Source organism: Sceloporus undulatus, chromosome 2 (assembly GCF_019175285.1).
Source record: "Sceloporus undulatus isolate JIND9_A2432 ecotype Alabama chromosome 2, SceUnd_v1.1, whole genome shotgun sequence".
NCBI classification, from domain to species: domain Eukaryota; kingdom Metazoa; phylum Chordata; class Lepidosauria; order Squamata; family Phrynosomatidae; genus Sceloporus; species Sceloporus undulatus.
The window spans coordinates 167,860,384-167,875,042 of NC_056523.1; the positions used below are offsets into that span (position 1 = coordinate 167,860,384).

At 42.5% G+C, this 14,659-nt stretch overlaps 1 protein-coding gene across 2 annotated transcripts in view; it reads left to right on the forward strand.

The window, feature by feature from the left end:
- Nucleotides 1-13,837, forward strand: part of TAMALIN (trafficking regulator and scaffold protein tamalin) — a 35,004-nt gene extending 21,167 nt beyond the window's left edge. For both annotated transcript variants that reach the window (XM_042451312.1, XM_042451313.1), the window contains exons 3-8: nucleotides 1,952-2,006; nucleotides 2,663-2,765; nucleotides 6,672-6,765; nucleotides 6,932-6,998; nucleotides 8,715-8,781; nucleotides 9,835-13,837. In XM_042451312.1, coding sequence (XP_042307246.1) covers nucleotides 1,952-2,006; nucleotides 2,663-2,765; nucleotides 6,672-6,765; nucleotides 6,932-6,998; nucleotides 8,715-8,781; nucleotides 9,835-10,289 — 841 coding nt within the window. In that variant the 3' untranslated portion in view covers nucleotides 10,290-13,837. The remainder of the gene's footprint in view (nucleotides 1-1,951; nucleotides 2,007-2,662; nucleotides 2,766-6,671; nucleotides 6,766-6,931; nucleotides 6,999-8,714; nucleotides 8,782-9,834) is intronic.
- Nucleotides 13,838-14,659: the final 822 nt, after the last annotated feature.

Genomic DNA, 14,659 nt, shown 5'->3' on the forward strand with positions numbered 1-14,659 from the left:
GTTTCTTGGAGGACTGTGCTCCTTAGAAATTTCTTTATCTGCAATGAATTTGAAACTGGAAATTCTCAAATCAACCTTCTGAAGAAGTGTGCTGGGGAAAAAATATTGTAAAACCAGTAAAGTAAAAATTTCTCAACTTTCAGGAATTAGGGGAGGAGGTGATTGGTGTGGTCACAACATGCTGGCCCCAGAACGGAAAATGGTGAAGATTCCTGTCTCCTCTGTGAAGGAAGTGAAGCAAGAATTAGAAAATGTACAGATTTCTTGCCTTTAGCACAGTGCGTCTCACCCATGGGTTTTGTATTGTAGTTCACCAGTACAAGTTCATCATATGTAAACAGCAGCCAAGCTTAGGATAAGAGGAAGTTGTAATAACTGGCAGTGAGCTGATAATTCTTCTGCATAGAGAGTTATCTGTTGGAAATAAGGATGAAACAAGCTGAGGACAGGCCTTTCTAAAACACCACAAGCATCTGAACATGGGGAGCTGTCTTAATACAATATTGTCTAACACTCCAGATCTTTATTCAGAAGTTGTTCCTGTACTTGACTGAAGATGCCAAGGCTTGAAACCTGGTCCTTTTACACGTGACATGTGCTCTCTAACACTAAACTGTGCCCCCCTTCTGCATCTCCAGTGGTGGCAATGATGGGGAGAGGATGTTGAGCTGATTCTCTTCTGAAGGATGAATCTAGCTGGCAGGTTTTGTGAAGACCTTCTGATGCTTGGCTAGAAGTAAGAACTGGGATTTCTCTTCTTACAAGAGATCTAACGATTATGAGGTGTGACTGAGATGATTCCATCACTTTTTAAAAAAAAAAAGCCTCTCTTATTCTATGACTGTGTGTGTGTGTGAAAATAAAGGCATCTAATTAAACAAGCACTATTAAGGTTTGATATGTGGGTGCTATAAATAGCTTAAATAGAAGGTAGATGTTAATAATTCACTCAACACTCAGTGAAAAGCTAGTGCAAATTTATTTCCTGAGGACCATACAATTCTCCCGATAATTATATTGTTCTTAGCTGAGGAACCTTTCCTGTAAATAATAGTGAACACAGAATGCTGAAAATAATTGCATGACCTTGGGCTTAAGGGCTCCACTACCATCATTTGAGTATTAATTACTAAAATTACACCAAGTTGCTAAGTAGGATTATCAACAATCTGACCAAATGGAAAAGTATTAATCTAGCAACTTTTTACATGAGAAATTAACAGAGCAGAAAGACCAAGATTTGGGAGAAGTTGCCACTCATGCAGACTGCTAAAAGGAGTACCACCTGGAAAAGTTCATATGTTACAACTCTTCAGTATTAATCCAGTGCTATTTAGCCAGAATCTATAAAGTTGCAAATGAATTGCAACTTGCAAAAAGTTGTCATGAGATCGGAGTATTGTTGAAATATGCATTAATGAGTTTCTGGTAGGTCTGTTTTTTGCTCTTGCTGTTTGACTTTCCTGACTTTTTCTTTAACTGGGTTTCTGTTTCGTGCCTTTTTGGCTTTGCCTTTGGTGCTCACTTCTATCCGCAGTCATTTTGCCAGCTCTGAGGCCCAGCTTGGGTTCCTGAAAGGATGGATGATGTGGGAAGCCAATCTGCTCCTGGTTATTGGGATGGGGTTGGGGGAAGAGTGTACATGTGGGAGGAAATGTGTCATGCAATACTAACCCTTGGTGACCACATTTCTTATAACTTCCCACCTTGAACAATACATGAAAAGGTCTCTTTGGAGAGCAGCTCTAAGATATGTTACTAGAAAGGGAGGCTTTTTAACTTAATTTTGACATTGGTTATGGTTGGCGTGTTGTGCTGGCAAGAAAATGAAAAAGTGGTGTGTGTGTGTAAGAGAGAGAGAGAGAGAATGTTGCACACCTGATCTTGTTTGTGCCTTGTGCCATTCCTGGGAAATCTTGGGCATTGACTTTCTTTCCCTTATACTTTTCAGGAAGGTGATTACGCTGGAGAAGGAAGAGGGACAAGCCTTTGGTTTTGAGATTCAGGTGAGTTAGCACAGAATTCTTGACATTTCTCTTTCTCTCTCTCAACCCATTTTGTGGCATCCCTTCCATCTCACTTTTAATATGTTCAGGATCCAACAAAAAGACAAGTGTGTTGTGGATTAAAATCCGTGGGAGCTTGATGACCATACAAAGAATTTGCATGAGCATATTTGTGAATGTGAACTGTAATAGCACTATAAAGTTCAAAGTGTAATGTTTGGCTTTCAAAACATGGGTGAGAATTCTGTAGCCTTTCATATGTTACTGGACTGCATCTCCCAGCATTCCTCGCCATTGGAGATGTTGGTTAAGGCTCCTGGGAGCTGTCCAATAACATCAGAAAAGCCACCTAATTACTATAGAATGACAAAATTGAGAGTCTGGCAAATTTTGCATTTTACCGCACTTTGATCTTTAAATAGTGGAATAAATATTTGAATTTTCTTACTGGGAAATACTAAATTTAGGCTCTCTTTTTCTTTCTTTTGTTTTTGTCTCACTGTTTGCCATGCATTTCTGGATCCTCCTGCTGCTAGGAGGTACTTTGTTCCTTGATAAACCTTATTAGATAATGCTCTAGCTTGCATGTTGTGAAATGGCTACAGTCTAACCTCATAATCTCTTCAATCATCCCCATCTTCCTGGCTCTTTTCCAGACATATGGGTTACACCACCAGGACACAAAACGTGTGGAGATGTTCACCTTTGTATGCCGTGTACATGATAGTAGCCCAGCACAGGTAGCTGGACTTAAACCTGGTAAGATAATGACATGAATGAACAAATGAGCAAATGAACCACTTCAGGGTTCACTCTTATCACAAGGCTTGCTTTCATATATGGTTGGCTGGAGCAGCTGAGCAAATATCAATCAGGTTTCAGAGCTGTCTTTAATGGGAAATGAAAGTGTCTTGCTGCCCCAAGGTGAGAACACAAGGTAGAAAATCTACAGTGCACAGCATCCACATTCATCCAGAGGTGAGAATGCTTACTCCACACCTCCTTAGTGCTCCCTTCTACATCCCACCTCACCTATTAAACAGCTCTCACAATTCTGGAAATATATTCAGGAGTAACATCCCAAATCCACAAAACAGTAATGTCTTTTATTCAGTCAACCAAAACACACAAAATGCATGATGCAAGCTTTCAAAGCTCCACTGGCTTCTTCATCAGACAATGGTATTAAAAATTATACAGGATAATTTTTTTTAAATGATGATGTTAATCACAGACCTGCATTTTATCAAAATGTTGTTGTGGTGGTATTCTGTGTTGAGATGATGCAGGGGGATATGTATGCAGGCAGGCTCTTCCTCCTCCTGGCTATGTGGCACTGGGAACAAAGCATTCAAGAGTCCCAGGAGATAACATTTGAATTGCATTAGCAATACAAAAAAGTACTTCCTCTGAGCTCTAAGATGCCTGTGTTCCTTGTGAGGTCACAACCTCCTTAGTTAGGCAAAGAACATAGAATGCTCTCACAAAATTCTGGGTATTGTTGGGTATCTGATTTCAAGGGCCACTATTTTTCTCTGTGAACAAATCATCCCAGGAAATGTGATTATTTAACCAGCCTTCCCATGTCTGGTCATTTGTACTCCATCTCTCATTGACCCAGGGCTGATTGGAGAGCATTGTAGTCCAACGTATCTGAAGGATTCCAGCTTGGGGAAGGCTGGTTTAAAACCTGGGGCCCTTTCACCCTACACAGTTTTGTAGCACTACAGTTCTGTTTTAAATGCTGTGGCTATATCCTGTGGAATCATGGGATTTATTGTCTGGTCAGAGGAGCTATCTAGTTGAGGATTTGAAAGGTCCCTCCTAAAACTGCGGATCCAGGGTTCCATAGGATGCAGCCATGGCAGGTAAAGTGGGACAACAGTGCTATTATGGCTGTAGTGCATAAGATCCCCAGGGCTTGGAAAAGTTACTTTATGGCTGTACAACTCCCAGAATTCCCTAGCCATCATGGCCCATATGAGTCAAAGCATGTAATGTTTCCAAGCTCTAGTTTAAACAGTATAATAATAGGTGAATATGGGGTGGGCTGTGAGGAAAATAACATCTTGCCTTACTTCTGGGCCCTTACTATGAAATTTCCCTCCTTTTTGAGCCTCAAAGAGAAGCTGAGACCCTGGGACACAGTAAGTGTAGACACTCTCAACTCTCTTAGGACTAGGGCAGAATACTGGAAAAGGGCAGTGACAAGAAAAGTTACATTAGAGAATTAATGGCATTGTTTTGCTGGTCACACCCTTCTGTCGAGGCAGGCAGTGATATCATGAGGACTCACTTGCCTGTTAATCCAGAGTGGCTCACCTAGAAGATGTCAGATTCACAACTTCTGTCAGTCTTACATGGCCAATTAGTTGAGGATTATAGGAGTTGCAGTGCAGCAGAATGAAGAGGAATGAGGGGGTCTTCAACCTTGATTAATAGGCAGTGGAATCCTCCATGAAATGGCTGGCTTCACAGCTCCTAATGACCTCTGAATTACTGACACGGAAAAGCAGGCGCAAGGAAAACAGAGCTGCACTTTGCCTTTTCTTCTAATAGTGGGTGTCCCTCTACTTTGGAGTGAGTGAGAACTGATTCAGGAAAGCACCTCTTCTACTTTGAAACCTTTTCTTTTCCTTATCAGTTAAAAAAAATAACAATTTAAGAACTTCTCCTTTCAGGGTTTCTCAAGAGGGGAAGAAATGCAATCAGATAGGAAGTGACAACGTGTCCGTGCACGCGCACACACACACACCACACACACATCTTATTTCCATAGCAGGTCCTCCTTCAGTTTGTTGTGTACAAGGCCTAGCCAAGATGTAACTGGAAAGAAGGAAAGAAGCTGGGGTGAGGACGAAGTGGAGCTTCTTCAAAACATTTTGCTGCCTGAGGTGTTCTGTAGCAGGGGTGGGCAAAGTGCGGTCACCAGGATAATTTTTGTGGCCCCCCCAGGTGTAAAAGTTTTGCTCCATAATGCCCCCAAATGACCTCTGGGCGTGTGGGGGGCATTACCACCACTTTAGGCTAGACATCATAGCCTAATAAATTAAATAACCACTGTTGGTATACTCTCTCATGACATTCAAAATCAGCTGCCTGAGGCCACTGTCTCATTCTGACAGTCCTGAGCAGAAGGGAATGTGGCATTGCTCAATTTAAAGTGGGCAATGTGCTCACATACACCAAAGGCATCTCTCTTCTAGGACCAAAGGTGGAATAATTGAGATTTCAGGATAAAAAAAATCAGGAGAATTAGGATTTCAGCAGCCTGGCATCTTTGTGGGTTGAGGAGCTCTACAGTGGAGGACTCCCCTTACCCCACCCGTTTTCTTCTTCTGTGGGTTTGATAATGATGTGCTGATTCACTTCTTGTAGGGAGCCAGAGCTGCCAGTGCAGGTGTGCTGCAAAGGACACTGAGAAATAGTCATGAACACTGCGTGTGACTCCTTTCTACCATGCACCCACCTGCTCTCTTCCCAGGAGAGCTGAGGTCTGCATGGCTGTTCATAGGGTCACACTGACAGCAGGCAGAGTCAGAGTGTGTTCAGAGAAACGAGGCAGGAATCCAGGTGCTTGAGGGTGCTTAGCTGTGCAGCATTACTTGCTTATTTCATCCCAGTAACTCCAGAGATGACCTTCTGCTCCCCACCCATGAACTGCAGGTGGTTTGAAATGCATTCATATCCAGGGCTTGGCAGGTACCACCCCTGTAGCAGAAAAGATAGAAAACAAGTGATGTCAGCAACAAATCTGAGAATCTGATTTTGTTTGTTTTTTCAAAAAAAGAAAGATTTTTTAAAAAACATCTAGTCCTTAAGACTACTGCAACATGTGTATACAGTCAAATCTGATCCAGGCTGGGTCTCTTGTGGTGCTAGATAACGCTCTTTGGCACATGACTAGTGTACCCACAAAAAGATTAAATTCCCATCTGGTTTGAGTCCCAATTTTGGGGGGAAAGCCAGGGTAATTAATAATAATAATAATAATAATTGATAATGGGTTATTGTTGTTCTGTGCCTTCAACTCATTTCTGACTTAAGGTGAGCGAATCTATCATGGAATTTTCTTGGCAAGATCTGTTCACAGGAAGTTTGTCATTTCCTTAAGGTTGAGAGGATGTGACATACCCAGGGTCACCCAGTGGGTTTCATGGCCAAATGGGGAATCGAACTCTAGACTTAACTTTTAAAGAACATTCTAGCGGATACAGTCCAGCACCAAAGGCAGGAGTTTTGGGCCCATCCACTGATGCTGCAACTCTGTGCATGCCTCACTATTGGCTCCATGGGCTCAGGCTACATCTTCACTGTAGAATTAAGTTTGACACTACTTTAATTGCCATGGTCCATGTGATGGACTTGTGAGATCTATAGTCTTGTGAGATATTTAGCCTTTTCTGTGAAAAAGCTCTGGTGTCACAACAAACTACATATCCCAGGATTCCATAGGATGACACCGTGACAGTTAAAGTGGGGTCAAACTGCTTTAATTCCATTGTGTAGCAGCATCCTAAGTCTTATGGGAGACATACAACAACTAGAAAGGCCACACAACTCCCACCCATAATCTAATGCCAGGGGAAGCAACACGTTCTGCCAATTTGTGCTGTGAAAGGGATCCCAGCACCTTACACTTTCTCATTCATCTCTGCTATGTAGGAGACACAATCACTGCTGTGAATGGGCTCAATGTGGAGGGGATCCGCCACCGTGAAATTGTGGAAATCATCAAGGCATCTGGAAATGTGCTCAGGTAGGAGCAGGGCTGGTTATTTTGGGAAGAACTCCTGAATAGCAGATGGTTGGACTGAGTGGCCCTTGTGGTCCCTTCTAACTCTTATGTTTCTATGAATTTCTCTGGGGTTGGGCAATGGCCTTCAACCAGCTGCCATTAACCATGCTTTTAACCACCTCTTCAGGTTAGAAACCTTGTATGGCACATCAATCCGGAGAGCAGAACTGGAGGCCCGCTTGCAGTACCTCAAGGTTAGTAATCTATCAAGTGAAGAACATGCAGAAAAAGGAATGAATGAAGCAATCTCTAATATCAAAATGATTTTTTATTTAGTTTTGTCTATTTATAGGAAAGAAGACCCACCATTTCCTGTCTTTTTTAACACTTACGTTATCTGCTTATTCTTTTGCATATGATGTATGTTTTGCAACGGGCTTTGAATGCAGGCAGTTGACTAAAGAGGATAACAGTGATATTTTCTGTAAAAATCATACAATAGCAATGATATGTTCCAGTGACAGTTAATGTGATACTCTAGAACTGATAGTTGAATGTCAACTACAGGTTGGTTTTAATGAATACATTTGTCATTGCAAATATATTCCTTTACAATATAAAATAACATAAGTGCATGTAACTGAATTGCTGCCCTGGGTTAATCAATTGCCATGGCAGTTCACCATGTTACACTTGCGTTTCTTCGTCACTGCTGTAAGCAAAGCTGCTCTGTAAATAGAAGCTTTATTCTGGTTCCAGAATAAAATATATCAGCTAGGTCCATTTCCAAGAGAGTAGAATTCTTGAAAGGCACCAGATCCTATCTGATCTTGCAAGCTAAGCAGGATCAGCCCTGGTTAGTACTTGGATGGGAGACCACCAAGGAATACCAGGTGCTGTCAACTATACTTCAGAGGAGAGCATTGTTAAAATCATATCTGACTACTCCTTGCCTTAGAAAACCCTATGAAGTTCATGGGCTCACCATAAATTGACAGGTGACTTGAAGACACACACAGAGAGAGAGAGTAAATGGGGTTGATTAGCAATAGAGGATAGGACAGACATAGCAGGGGCTCCCATCTGGTATTAAATGACACTTGAACCAAAGTGGTGGCAGCTCCCATATACCTTGTGAAGCAAAGGTGAGACAACACTAGCTCTCCATATATTTTCAACTCTCAGAAGATCCTCCCCCCCCCCAAACATGGCCAGCAATAAGAAATTGTGAAGGTTGTAATACAAAAGCATTGGAGGGTTAAACCCCTTATGTAAGTCTTAAAGCTCTGTGCATTCTGCCCATTTGCCAGGATAGTGTGCAATCCTGAAATCATGGGAAGCTTCCTGTTACAAAGACCATCTAGCTCAGAATTGTTTACCCTACATGTCTATCTAATGTGTTGGACAAAAAGATAATTCCTGTCATGTGTTACCCAAGCTTTTTTTACTGGAGATGCCTGACTGAATCTGGGACCTTCTGCTTGCAAAGTATGTGCTCCACCACTAGAACATGGAAAAGTTAGGGTTTTTTGGACTGCAATTCCAAGAAGGCCCTTACCATTTGGCCACTGACAATGGAGGTTGAAGGATTCAGGGAGTTATAGTCCAAAAGGTATATTTTTCCAAGTTCAATATACCAGTGAGTGGTGGCGATTCTGAAGAGTATCTAAGTGACAAGTTGTGAGCCTAAGAATTTATCCTCCATGGTTAGATGCAAAGGTTCTGGCAGTTGGCCAGTACTGTTGGTCCTTGGCCCTTTTGTGGCTCTTGTTCCTTCTTTCTGCAGCCCACCTATTTCCACATAAGCTTTTGTCATAGCATGCCAGAATCTTGGAAAAGTTCAGGGGAAAAGTAAGTTATCCAGCCTCTATATGCAGGAATTGGGACTGTTGCTGGGCAGCGGGGGAGGAATGAGAGAATGACATGGGTGACTAATTTTTTTTGCTTAAACTGGTCTCTTTTTGTTGCAGCAAACACTTTATGAGAAATGGGGAGAGTATCGGTCGTTAATGGTCCAAGAGCAGCGTCTGGTCCATGGTAAGGTTCAGGAAAGTGTTGGTGATTGAATCCATTTGCATGAGCAACATCTTCTAGACTAGGGTTAGGATGCATAAAGTCCTCCAGATGTTGTTAGACTGCAACTCCCATTCATTCTTGCCAGCATGACCTCTGTTAAGACATGCTGGGAGTTGCAGTCCAACCACATCTAGAGGGCTGTATGATTACCATCCTTGGTCTACATTACTAGTCTATTTACAACTTTTAATTACATAATAAATGCCTTTTTTGTGCCAGCTGGAAGGAACAGAATATAAATGTTTTTCTCAAGTAAGCTGTTTTTGCTTCAGAAATCAGTCAGTTCCTTCAGTAACCTGTCTTTATTTCACATTTTCCCAGCATCATTTTACTGCTGGGGAAATGCAGTTCTTTTGAACTAATTCAGGCAAGTGATGCAAGCAAGTGTTATGTACAATGTAGTTATTCAGATGTTGCAGATATTAGACATTGGGCAAAAGTACTGCTACTTGCCCCTGCCATTATGTATCTCTTTTAAAGTCATGTCCTAATGTTACTTTACTGTGCTAGAGACTGGGCACTCTAAGCAGAGAGGGTGGTTACAATCAAGCCCCTTAAAATCCACATAATGTTTGACTTAAAACAGGAATACTCTCTCCAACCCAACTGCCCTGCCATTTTTGAAGCTATTATGTTCATCTTCTTGTTCCTGTCTGGAAAGAGCTTCATTTGTCTGGCGTCTTGGTACAGTTTAGTCCACGCCATCCTTGGGAATTCAGCCCAAAGGATGATGAAGATCTTCCTCTCTGTTCATGGAGAAATTTAAACTCCACTGGGAGAAAAGGACATCCTTCTGGTTTTGGTAGTTGCTTCACCATAGGATCTCCTTCCTGTACCATCTTTAGATTGGGACCATTCAGGCCAGGGACCTTAACCTGGGTTGCATATCCCTTTTAAGTCAAATAAACAGTAGCCCTCCCCTATGCTGAAGAAGTAAAGGCTAGAACTAGTATTGTCTCTCTTTGAGAACTGAGATATCCCCCACGTTCTAATTCTCTGCTCTTCCCTGCTTAGGAATTGTGGTGAAAGACCCCAGCATCTATGACACCTTGGAGTCTGTGCATTCCTGCCTGTATGGCACTGCCTTGGCAAGAGGCTCCATGCCTTTCAGGATGTTGTTGCCAGGAGCCAATAGCACATACAGCAGTGTGGGCTGTGTCAGCACTGCCACCGATGAGAGTGAGGACTCTCTTTACCAGACCTGCTTTTTTGACTCTGCCAATTCACTGGACATTGTCCCTACAACTGGCCAGTCCTCGCACCCCAGGCCAGCACTCACCCGCAGTGCCAGTGTCAAATGCAGCAGCAGCAATGGAAATGCCCACTTCTGGGACAAGTCATGCGAACAGAAGAATTCCTTAGCGACATCAAGGCCCAGGAAGAGTAAACATGGAAGCTTCCGCAAGAGATTACTCAAGTTTATCCCTGGATTGAATCGTTCTCTGGAAGAAGAGGAGAGCCAGTTGTAAAAAGACATGCATAGCTGGAGCAATGGGGTGGGGCCAAGAGGCCTACACCCTTCCAATATGACTATTTATTTATTTATTTGACTGACAAGAGGATTTGGCCATTCTTTGAGGTGGTTAAAAGGGACAGTAGCTTCCAAGGAAGATCCAAATTTTGGCAGTCAGCCTGTGCTTTAAGGCAATTGTTCTCATCCTTTGACCCTCCTTATTTGACACTTCAGCTCTCAACATACCTCATCATTGGCCATGTTGGCTGGGGATTCTGGGGCTTGCAATTCAGAACATCTGGAGCACCAAAGGGTCAGAACCACTGCTTTACAAGGTATAGATTGTACTGAATAGATCTGGTTTTCCCTTTGTTTAGGCAGCTTCAATTTTCAGGAAATTAGCTCATGGGGTGGGAGAAACGATGGGTCTTCATGGAAGCAGTGGGAGATGTCAGGAGACCTCAAAGGAAATGTAGCACTTTGTAAGACCAAAGAAGCAGAAGTGAGCTGGCATTCATTTCTGGGAGGATATGATTCCTTTCTGGAAAGGGAATATACCAATCTGTTAATGCTACCAAGGTTGTTCCTTGATGAAGAGAGGGGAGCAGGAGAGGACTTCTGGAAAGGGGTGGAACTAGGAATCTGAAAACGGATTTAGCTGTAAAATAGCAGGGATTAAAAAAAAACTTCTGGAGAGCTTGGGTGGTCTGGGATTGTAAACTGTGGACTTCGTTTTAGGACTTAAAAGGACATTAGCAGAATTGACATGTTGACCTAGGGCTTGAAGTAGGATTTGAGGTTTAGAGGTTCAAGTTTATTTAAGAAATAGTATGGGGGATATATCCAATCCTTGGATAAAAATGGGTTTTGTGGGAGGAGTTTCAGATCTATAGAGGGCTTCAGGAAATCTTCACACCCTGATACTTGCCAGCAAAAACAGTTGTAGGACAAGAGCACATCTGTGTCTCCATCCCTGGACCAACCCTTTTCCTTCCAGTCTGGGGTATTTTGCTTTGCAGCCATGCTCAAGAGACAGAACTGTTAAACTAGTGGATGTCTCCTTGCCACGTAGGCCCAAGCTTCTCTGGCAAGAAGCAATGTGTCACCTATTCTAATGACATTCTGGTATCAAAATCCAGCTGCAACATATGGAAATCCCCCCTCCACCTCCAATTGGTGTGTCTGTGGTTTCTAAACAGCCAATCTCTATCTAATCGGTTCAGAGGAGCACTCTTTCACAAGCCACATCCTGCCTGTCTCCTCGCCTCCAGAGGCCAGATTCCAGTTCCCCCACAGCCTCCTTCCAGCCCTTAAAAAACTCCAGATGCTCTTAAAGATTTTTTTTTCTGTTTATAGAACAAATTTCAAAAGAGTGCAGTCAGAAGGGGAGGGCTGTTTTTTTCCCCACCAGCCTCACATAAAGCACAACTTGAAAGACATTCTGGCCCCAGGAAGGAGAGCATCTACCTTACAGGATTTTAACTGTGCTTATTAGATTTAGATTTGAAGATGTTTCTGAGGAAGCTTGTCTATCAGACAGCCCTTCAGAATTAGAAGTAATGAAAGACACCAAGTGTGTAGTGTAGACTCTGCCTTCAGTGAGTCCCAGACCAAGAGTCCTCCCTTTGGGGGCTACATTGGTCCAATAGGGTCAAAGCTTGGAGATGTTGCTTTTTTGGACTACAACTCCCAGTTTTCCCCAGCCAGCAGGCTGCCTGGAGAATTCAAGTAGCTGAGGTCCAAAAAGGAACTTTTCTGAGTCCTACCTCCAGTTTTAACTAACTTTGCTTGTAAACATTAGGAAAGCCAGCCTGGAGAAGGTATGACTCTTGCAATATCATCATTAAAAAAAGGCCCTCCTAGACAATAGCACCTCAAAACAGAAACAGTTAATCTCTGTCTCTCCAGACATTGCTAGACCACAGTTCCTTACCATTGGTCATTCTGGCCAGGAGGTTGGAGAGTTTAAGGCCAAAATATGTGGTAGGCCAGAGGCTGACCTGGAACTAATCCAAGAGGGGGGGAAACGGGGTCTGGGTTATTAACCTAAAGCAAGTGGGAGGTGGAACAGTCCTGATTTTGTTTTTAAATGCTTTTCTAGTCTCTTCAGGGATGGCTTAACCAGTGTGGAGTTTTGTTCTTCAATGTGCAGTTTTTTGCAATGGTAGCTGAATCTTATCTCAGGAAATAGCTGCAGGAAGGGGAGGGGTTAATACAGCATAAAAAGAAGAAGTGGACCAAGTATATACATTGACGTGTCTCGAACGGAGGTAACCACATCCCCTGAATGAAAGCAAAGCAAGGCCAGGAGTGGGAGGATGCTTGGTTGGTACAGCTTATATTTGCATAAAAGTGTGACCCAAGGAGACACAAGGCTGTTATTTGTACACACACACACATGCATCAATTTTCAGATGTTAACTTTTGGATAAATATACCAAGACTTTTTGCATTCAGGTGATGCTGCTGTTTCTTTGTATTGTCTTAGCCAGCAGTTGTACATGCACAGTGGCTTTTCTGATGTTTCTGAAATAGGAACACTGCTGCATTGGGTTGGTGGTTCCTTGAACTGCACAGATGACTGGGATAACTACTGTATGTCAGAAAGAGTTAATGCCTCACCAAATTGGAATGAAGGAAAGGAATGGTTTGCTACAGCCAGAAACTGATGGGTGTTTAGTTAGGATTTTGAGAGCAGATGGATCTCTTCTTCTAGAGCTGTTTATGACTGGGAATTTTCCCTCCTCCCTCTCCCACCAGAGTCTTGAGCTGCATGCTGGAGCCCTAGCAAGTCAGTGATTCCTCAATATTGCTGAGTTTGAGGCTTTCTGTCTCTGCAATCTTTGGTTCTGTGTTCTAAAACCGGGAGTTCCTGAACTGGCTGGCCGTGTATTCACATGCGGTTCCCTTTAATTGCATAGGGGACTGTTCTGTTTTCATTGACAACCCAAAATAAACCAGATCAAAAAGATCTCTGCTTAAGTTTAGCTTCAAAATGAGCAGGTGCCATTTTATGGAAAGAATTGCCACCACATTTAAATCTGGTCCTGCTACTGTGCTTTTCAAAGGCCATGCAGCTTTTAAAGGAGTTTCTCTTCTACTGCTTAGCTCCATATCAAAAAAAAGCTGGTGACAGGCTCTGTAGGTGATCCTCACTTTCGGCACAGCTTGAAAAGGGTGACCTTTAGACTGCAGTTCCCAGAATCAAGTGAACACTACCAGGATGGCCATGTTAGCTGGGGATTCTGTGAGCTGAAGTCCAGAAAGTCTGTCTTTCGAGCACTTGATGCAACTGTCAGAAGAAGGCAACAAAAAACAACTCAGGGCTAAATCAGAAGGAGTGGGATTATATTTAGTAGACAAGGGAAACAATTTATCAAGGTTTTGACTTCAAATTGTACCAGGAAGAACCTTTAAACTACCAGCTAAGGTAGTACGAGTCTCCGTTTCTTTTTCTCTCATATTCAGAGTTTTAAAATCTCAAGTTTTTTACATGTTGTTTGTGAAAAAAATACAGATTTTGGAAAGTTCTTTTTAAAAATAAACAACAAACTTCTCAACATCTATACCTGTGAAATGGAATATGTTCAGCTGTTCGCAGAATGGAGTGGGTCATGTGGTACCCATGTGCCTTGTAGGTATTAAGAGGAAAACTTCTTTGGGGGGGGGGGAGGAAGGTGGTATCCCTAATTCAAATATGGTTTATTCGGTGGTTCTTAACCTTTAGTTCCCAAAGTGTTTTGAACTTCAGCTCCTAGAACCAATCATTCTGGCAGAGGCTTGTCAGAGCTGAAGTATAAAACAGCTGGAGGATCAAAGACTGAGAACCCCTGGTTTAAATACACAGGAATTCAGTGCCAGATTATGAAGAGCTGAGCCCTTAAAGCCTTCTGCCTGAATGGATGGATCTTATCTGCTTTCTCCCCCATTTGAAGGCTTTTTTTAAAAAAAATTCAAGCTATTTCTTTGTTTCTAGGGAAAATGTCTGAATATTAATAAGTTCTTATTAAGAAAGACTCAAACACAATTCCCATTCATCCATATCACCAACATTTTTCTTCCATGCAGCTACTTGCATCCTGAAACATCATACATGTTAAGACTGCGGGTGCGTAGACACTGTAGAAATAATGCAGTTTGACAGCAGTTTAACTGCCGTGGCTTCAGCCTACAGAGTCCTGGGATTTGTAGTTTTGTGAGGCATTAGCACCCTGAGAAAGGAGGCTAAAGACAATGTAAAACTACAAATCCCAGGATTCCAAAAGATGGAGCTACAGCCTTTAAAGTGATATCAAACGGCATTATTTCTACAATGACGATGCACCCTGCATCACTTACTTGACTGTTTTTTTCAAATGTTCTCCGTGCCAGGAGTTTGTAGAGCAA